The 8,323-nt window shown below is 41.5% G+C and overlaps 1 protein-coding gene across 1 annotated transcript; it reads left to right on the plus strand.

Moving 5' to 3' along the window:
- Window positions 1-7,164, plus strand: LOC311141466 (P2X purinoceptor 2-like; the record flags this gene model as incomplete). Its single annotated transcript, XM_084176805.1, has 12 exons — window positions 1-140; window positions 2,537-2,672; window positions 2,988-3,059; window positions 3,295-3,370; window positions 3,507-3,603; window positions 3,737-3,817; window positions 4,096-4,243; window positions 5,878-6,008; window positions 6,321-6,411; window positions 6,543-6,608; window positions 6,727-6,804; window positions 7,057-7,164. 12 exons carry the CDS (start codon window positions 1-3, stop codon window positions 7,162-7,164), a joined length of 1,224 nt encoding a protein of 407 aa, XP_084032931.1.
- Between the last annotated feature and the right edge of the window lie 1,159 nt (window positions 7,165-8,323).

Here is an 8,323-nt window from a genome sequence, read left to right on the forward strand (position 1 = left end):
ATGGGACTGCTTGAGTTTATAAAGGATTATTTTATTGGTTTCTGGGACTATGAGACCCCGAAGGTAATGGTGGTTAAAAACAAAAAACTTGGAGTCATATATAGGGGGGTTCAGGTTTTTGTGATCACCTATTTCATCTGGTAAGCACTGGCCTCCTGTTTATGCATGCATTAAAAAATAGATAGACAAAAATGTGATTTGAATTAGTGTTGTTTTTGTGTGTAACTATCCTGACTTTTTCTGTGATAGAGTATTTCTGTTGCATTATCTGTGACCTGCCTTAGATAATGCAGATATTTTGCCAAACAAGGCAACGTTAAGTCTGGTATTGGAAAGCATAAGAAGAAAAGAAAGGTACCTTAAAAAAAATATAGGTTGGCTTGTAAGGTCAGATCGAATGTTCTGTCAGTGTACCCATATTATTGCTTTCAATAGCTTTACAAGCCACTGTGATGTGAAATGAGTCATTCGCTGAGAATAGCCCCTTTGTGGTGAGGAAATGCATTTCACTCGCAATTAAATGCATCGATGGTAACCACATACAGTGGGGAGAACAAGTATTTGATACACTGCCGATTTTGCAGGTTTTCCTACTTACAAAACATGTAGAGGTCTGTAATTTTTATCACATGTACACTTCAACTGTGAGAGACGGAATCTAAAACAAAGATCCAGAAAATCACATTGTATGATTTTTAAGTAATTCATTTGCATTTTATTGCATGACATAAGTATTTGATCACCTACCAACCATTAAGAATTCCGGCTCTCACAGACCTGTTAGTTTTTCTTTAAGAAGCCCTCCTGTTCTCCACTCATTACCTGTATTAACTGCACCTGTTTGAACTCGTTACCTGTATAAAAGACACCTGTCCACACACTCAATCAAACAGACTCCAACCTCTCCACAATGGCCAAGACCAGAGAGCTGTGTAAGGACATCAGAGATAAAATTGTAGACCTGCACAAGGCTGGGATGGGCTACAGGACAATAGGCAAGCAGCTTGGTGAGAAGGCAACAACAGTTTGTGCAATTATTAGAAAATGGAAGTTCAAGATCACGGTCAATCACCCCTTGGTCTGGGGCTCCATGCAAGATCTCACCTCGTGGGGTATCAATGATCATGAGGAAGGTGAGGGATCAGCCCAGAACTACATGGCAGGACCTGGTCAATGACCTGAAGAGAGCTGGGACCACAGTCTCAAAGAAAACCATTAGTAACACACTACGCCGTCATGGATTAAAATCCTGCAGCGCATGCAAGGTCCCCCTGCTCAAGCCAGCGCACGTCCAGGCCTGTCTGATGTTTGCCAATGACCATCTGGATGATCCAGAGGAGGAATGGAAGAAGGTCATGTGGTCTGATGAGACAAAAATAGAGCTTTTTGGTCTAAACTCCACTCGCCGTGTTTGGAGGAAGAAGAAGGATGAGTACAACCCCAAGAACACCATCCCAACTGTGAAGCATGAAGGTGGAAACATCATTCTTTGGGGATGCTTTTCTGCAAAGGGGACAGGATGACTGCACCGTATTGAGGGGAGGATGGATGGGGCCATGTATCTTAAGATCTTGGCCAACAACCTCCTTCCCTCAGTAAGAGCATTGAAGATGGGTCGTGGCTGGGTCTTCCAGCATGACAACGACCCGAAACACACAGCCAGGGCAACTAAGGAGTGGCTCCGTAAGAAGCATCTCAAGGTCCTGGAGTGGCCTAGCCAGTCTCCAGACCTGAACCCAATAGAAAGTATTTGGAGGGAGCTGAAAGTCCGTATTGCCCAGCGACAGCCCCGAAACCTGAAGGATCTGGAGAAGGTCTGTATGGAGGAGTGGGCCAAAATCCCTGCTGCAGTGTCTGCAAACCTGGTCAAGACCTACAGGAAACGTATGATCTCTGTAATTGCAAACAAAGGTTTCTGTACCAAATATTAAGTTCTGCTTTTCTGATGTATCAAATACTTATGTCATGCAATAAAATGCAAATTAATTACTTAAAAATCATACAATGTGATTTTCTGGATCTTTGTTTTGATTCCGTCTCTCACAGTTGAAGTGTACATATGATAAAAATTACAGACCTCTACATGCTTTGTAAGTAGGAAAACCTTCAAAATCGGCAGAGTATCAAATACTTGTTCTCCCCACTGTACAGGTTAATGTCGTCAAGCGGGACAGCTGTATTCTAATTGGCCATTACTGACCACCATCATTGTGTAATGTGATCCAAATAGGCCAATTTTCATAGATTTTGTTTTTTTTAATGGTCCTTTAGAGGAAGATGTCTCTCTGTCTACTGTACTGATAAACATTATATTTCAGCATTGGATTTTCAAACATTTCAAATAAAGTTGATCATTTTTAAGTATCCTTCAAAATCTATATATCATAACCCATAAGAGATCTGAATTGATATCTTCATTGTCTGAATAAGCACAAGCATGGCAATACAGTAAAGTGCAATTAAAATCACCCTGGAGGGATTGAATTTGTCCTCAGAACAGAAGTTAATCTGCATCTGTCATATCGCCCTACTACAGGTATGTCTTTATCAGTCAGAAAGCCTATCAGGACAGTGAGACGAGGCCAGAGAGCTCAGTCTACACTAAAATGAAAGGCACAGCACTGCAGGGGGACCACGTTCTGGACATGGTGGAATATGTCCGACCCTCAGAGGTAAGCCCACTTGAGAGCATCAATTTCGCTCAGTCCCAAGATCACTGATAGAGCAACCTGACTGATCTATAAATAATAGTAGATATTTTAGGATAAAAGGTGATTTGTAGATCAGTCAGCTTGCAGTCACCGACTGCAATGCAGTCCATTCTGAACATGCACTTTGTCTCTTTGTTCATAAAGAAAGGATTATAGGTCAAATAGATGTCCTATAGAAGATGCAATTTGTAGCTAGCTACTGTATGTTTTTAACATGTAGCCAATGTGATTACCAACATATACTGTACATTCTTCTGTGTGGCATTGCACCTGCAGGGCGGTGACGTGATCAGCACAATACTGAGACGAGTCGTCACACACAACCAGAGGCAAGGCACGTGTGCTGAGGTGAGAGGTCACAACCATTCCCCACACTCATGTGTTCTCCTGAAACCAAATATGAGCTAAATAAAAACTGCAGTCGTTTTCACATGATCAATACTAGGGCTTTATATTGAGTTGTGTGCTTTGCTCCATACCCTACTATTGCAACTAGCACTGTCTCCTGGAAAAGATACCATCACAGAGAAGGAAAGCCAGTTAATGCTGCCGTCTGAACTATGATGTTTTCTTTTTTTCTTAGCATTTTACCGTTCCCAATGCCAACTGCTCAAAGGACTCGGACTGCATCTCAGGAGAAGTGGACTTCGATGGCAATGGTACGCACTGTAAAGGAGGGGATGAAGTGAAAAGTCTCACTAAGCCAGATGTTCTATGAGTCTGTCTGTCTGTCTGTCTGTCTGTCAGTATATGGTTTTTCCAGCTAATGCATTTAGTCTGATGTGTTTCCTGTAGGACAGAGAACTGGGCGCTGTGTTCCCTATTACAACCAGACCTTCAAGACCTGTGAGATTCAGACCTGGTGTCCTATTGAGGACTATGCGGCAATACGGTAAGGGTCAATATCAATATTACATTTTAAATAGGAGGTAGTCAAAAACAGAACTACTGTCTCCCTAATCTGGAATAATTCACTTGTAAAATAATTGTAGCACAAGGGTCTAAGCTGTTGTTGTCTCCTCCAGGGAGCCGGCGTTAGAAGAGGCCATCAATTTCACTGTTTACATCAAGAATGCCATCCATTTCCCCAAATTTAAAGTGCTGAGGTATAGTATGAACCTCAACAACACACACACACATGCATGTACACAGACACACAGTCACACACACATCAACCTCAACAACACACAGAATGCAAAACCCATGCACGCACCCACTCACACACACACACACACGCACATCAGGCTGCAATACAAGTTCAATGCACTGACAAGGAGCCATAAGTAGGTGATTTAAAGAACTGTATGATATAGGAAACTGTATCCCCGTCAAATATGCAGTCTCAACTGTTTCTACAAGCAATCTTCTCTTATCTCTTTGGCAGAGGAAACATCAAACCAAACAAACGAAATGGGCAGAAATATCTGAATAAGTGTCATTACAATGAGGAGAAACACCCCTACTGCCCCATCTTCCGGCTGGGTTACATCGCAGAACAGGCCAGGGAGAAGTTCAGCGAGCTCTGCAGGACTGTACGTTTACACCCGCAATATACATACTGTGGCTTGTGAAAGTATTCAACCCCCTTGGCATTTTTCCTATTTTGTTGCCTTACAACCTGGAATTAAAATGGATTTTTTGGGGGTTTGTATCATTTGATTTACACAACATGCCTACCACTTTGAAGATGCAAAACATTTTCTATTGTGAAACAAACAAGAAATAAGACAAAAAAACAGAAAACTTGAGCGTGCATAACTATTCACCCCCCCAATGTCAATACTTTGTAGAGACATCATTTGCAGCAATTACAGCTGCAAGTCTCTTGGGGTATGTCTCTATAAGCTTGGCACATCTAGCCACTGGGATTGTTGCCCATTCTTCAAGGCAAAACTGCTCCAGCTCCTTCAAGTTGGATGGGTTCCGCTGGTGTAGAGCAATCTTTAAGTCATACCACAGATTCTCAATTGGATTGAGGTCTGGGCTTTGACTAGGCCATTCCAAGACATTTAAATGTTTCCCCTTAAACCACTCGAGTGTTGCTTTAGCAGTATGCTTAGGGTCATTATCCTGCTGGAAGGTGAACCTCCGTCCCAGTCTCAAATCTCTGGAAGACTGAAACAGGTTTCCCTCAAGAATTTCTCTGTATTTAGCGCCATTCATCATTCCTTCAATTCTGACCAGTTTCCCAGTCCCTGCCGATGAAAAACATCCCCACAGCATGATGCTGCCACCACCATGCTTCACTGTGGGGATGGTGTTCTCGGGGTGATGAGAGGTGTTGGGTTTGCGCCAGACATAGTGTTTTCCTTGAAGGCCAAAAAGCTCAATTTTAGTCTCATCTGACCACAGTACCTTATTCCATATGTTTGGGGAGTCTCCCACATGCCTTTTGGCGAACACCAAATGTGTTTGCAATGGCTTTTTTCTGGCCACTCTTCCGTAAAGCCCAGCTCTGTGGAGTGTATGGCTTAAAGTGGTCCTATGGACAGATACTCCAATCTCCGCTGTGGAGCTTTGCAGCTCCTTCAGGGTTATCTTTGGTCTCTTTGTTGCCTCTCTGATTAATGCCCTCCTTGCCTGGTCCATGAGTTTTGGTGGGCGGCCCTCTCTTGGCAGGTTTGTTGTGGTGCCATATTCTTTCCATTTTCCAATAATGGATTTCATGGTGCTCCGTGGGATGTTCAAAGTTTCTGATATTTTTTTTATAACCCAACCCTGATTTTTTTTTTCATTTCACTTCACCAATTTGGACTATTTGGTGTATGTCCATTACATGAAATCCAAATAAAAATCAATTTAAATTACAGGTTGTAATGCAACAAAATAGGAAAAACGCCAAGGGGGATGAATACTTTTGCAAGGCACTGTACATACAGTCAAAATGTATATCCCATTTTACAAATCATATTAAGTATAGAGAACACTTATTATTCAGGGCTCACAGGACACACAAAGACACAATCTTCCATCTAGGTCTAATGTCTCTAACAATATGTGTGTCTCTAATATTTCTGAATCTGACAGTGATTACTGATAACGGAAATAATAGATCATGGCAATAAAAAATAAAAAAGACAATCAACAATAGTGAGGAATGTGAAGTTGTGTTGGATAGAGCACTGTAATGGTTTAGTTAGAGAGCTAATGGATTGTATCCTGTCAGGGGGGAGTGATTGGGGTCTTCATTAACTGGAAGTGTGACCTTGACCTGGACCCCTCGGAGTGTAAACCCACATACTCATTTCGTCGCCTGGACCTTCGGAAGAACCTGCCCAGCTCTGGTTACAACTTCAGGTGAGCCTCTTCATAGCATCTTGTGAATGCTTGGGTCGTATTCATTAGTGCACACCACAGCAAATGTTTTGCAACAGAAACCGGAAACAAGTATTTCTTATTGGACAAGTTCAAGTGGTTCCTCCCTGTTTTAGTCAGCTTTCTTCCGTTTGGTGCTTAGTGAATACGACCATCTCTTTACTCTTGCCATCTCATTTACATGACCTACTGTAATATTTTGAGACTATTTCTGCTGTATCTTGGTAATGAAGAGGCATGGAGGACTCTTTCCCCCTTTTTCTATGGTTGTTTGACTTTGACAATTCTGTTTAGATTTGCCAAGTATTACAGCAAAGATGGAGAAGAGTTCCGGACACTTATCAAGGCCTTTGGGATTCGTCTTGATGTCATAGTTCATGGACATGTAAGAAGTTGCTCCTTTAACCTCCTTCATCAGTACTCAATTCATCAATAACCAGTTGATCAGAACAATTAGTTAGTGACATACGGTTATGCACTTAGTCAATGTCATACTCTGTAATAATTCATCTCCAGGCTGGACGATTCAGCATCATCCCAACTATCATCAACACAGTGACAGCCATGACATCAGTTGGAATAGTGAGTTTGATTCAGCACTCTTGTGGTATGAGTTGATATCTGTTTGTACAGTACCAGCTTCCAGTAATGGTTGTGCCAACTCCTACTCATTCATTGACGTTACTTTTATTCATTCCAGTGTTCCATTATCTGTGACTGGATCATGCTCACTTTCATTGACAAGAACGCTATCTACAGTGGCAGAAAGTTTGATGATGTAAGAAAAAAACAATTTGATTCTATACATATATTCATGATCATATTTATTTTATTCTGTTAACCATTTTCTGCTATATCATAGCCCTTATCATTGATTGCACATCCAGTTAGGTAATGTAGCTCCCAAAGAATATAGGAGTTTAATGTGTAAAAGTATTCATATAATATAGTATTTCAGTCTTAGTCCCTATCTGTGAGTTAGCATTCTTCCAAAGAAATGTTATGTTATTCTGACTGTATATTTCTACAGGACAGTAAAGTGCCCAACCCCAGCCAGACCCTCACAATTCCCACAGAATTCAACATCATCAGCTATGGCTCCACCCACTCAGACCTGTCAGAGGGAGTGGCCCTGTGACGTCCCCCCCAACAGTGCCCTCTGGCCACATCAGTCTTTGGCCACATGCATGGATGATGCTCTTCCTCAGACACCTGACTGCTGATCAGACGGACGGGACAGACAGACGGCCTTTCCCCCCAAGCAGTCTCAGATGTCCTCAGAGAGACCTCCTTGATGGGCAACCTATGTCCCTGCGGGATTTAACTGAAAGACAGCTAAGACCACTAAGACATCCTACTTAGTTAGAGTGCCACCAGTTCTTTCACTAAAAGCAATCTCCTATGATGGGTTAGTGTACATTTTTCATGAAAATTCCTGTTGATTCAGGAATTGAATTAGACTCCAATGGAGAGATTCCATGTCCAGTTCAACTGACAGGGACTGAAATGGTACTGACCCCAACTGAATCTCAAATAATTGCAAATTATCGGAATTTAATCCAACCCATAAAACTAAACTAAATAATTGAATCACAATCAGCTAAACATGTTGGAGTACATTATACTGAGAACCCTCTTTCTACAGTCTACCCTGAACCAGGTCAATAACTGTATAAGCTATAAAATACATGCAAACACAACAATAAATGTCTAGCATCATCAACTTATAACTTGTGATCTCTGCCAGTCAATAATATACTGTAAAAAGATCAGATTGGAAGAAATAAAGAAACAATATTTTGGTAGATCAGTTTTCTGGTTTGAAAACACAAAACTACGCATTTCAAACAATGGATGAATCAAAAAGATGATGATAGGCAATTTCAGTATATTATGTTCAGGGACAATAGTCTCTGGGACTCCTATATTCCCTCCTTCAATGTTCATGTAGAATACTGATGCTGAGCGAGAGGCCTAAGAGGAGAGCTACTCTCAGAGAGAGTAATTAAATAATGATGACATTTCCCACAAAATGGTTTCTATAACAAGATTGTGGGGAAGTGTGAATCCATCTGGACTCGTAGTGAAGAATAGAAACATTGATATCGAAAAGGACTCATGTCTTAGGTCTACTGGATCAGTGACTGTCTTGTGCAGAGGAGGCTGGTGGGGGGAGCTATAGGAGGAAGGGCTCATTGTAATGGCTGGTATGAATGAATGGAACTAAGTCAAACATGTCCCACTGGGCAAAGACGTCAATTCAATGTCTATTCCACGTTGGTTCAATGTAATTTCAT

The sequence above is a fragment of the Coregonus lavaretus genome, assembly GCF_964263955.1.
Source record: "Coregonus lavaretus genome assembly, chromosome: 14".
NCBI classification, from domain to species: domain Eukaryota; kingdom Metazoa; phylum Chordata; class Actinopteri; order Salmoniformes; family Salmonidae; genus Coregonus; species Coregonus lavaretus.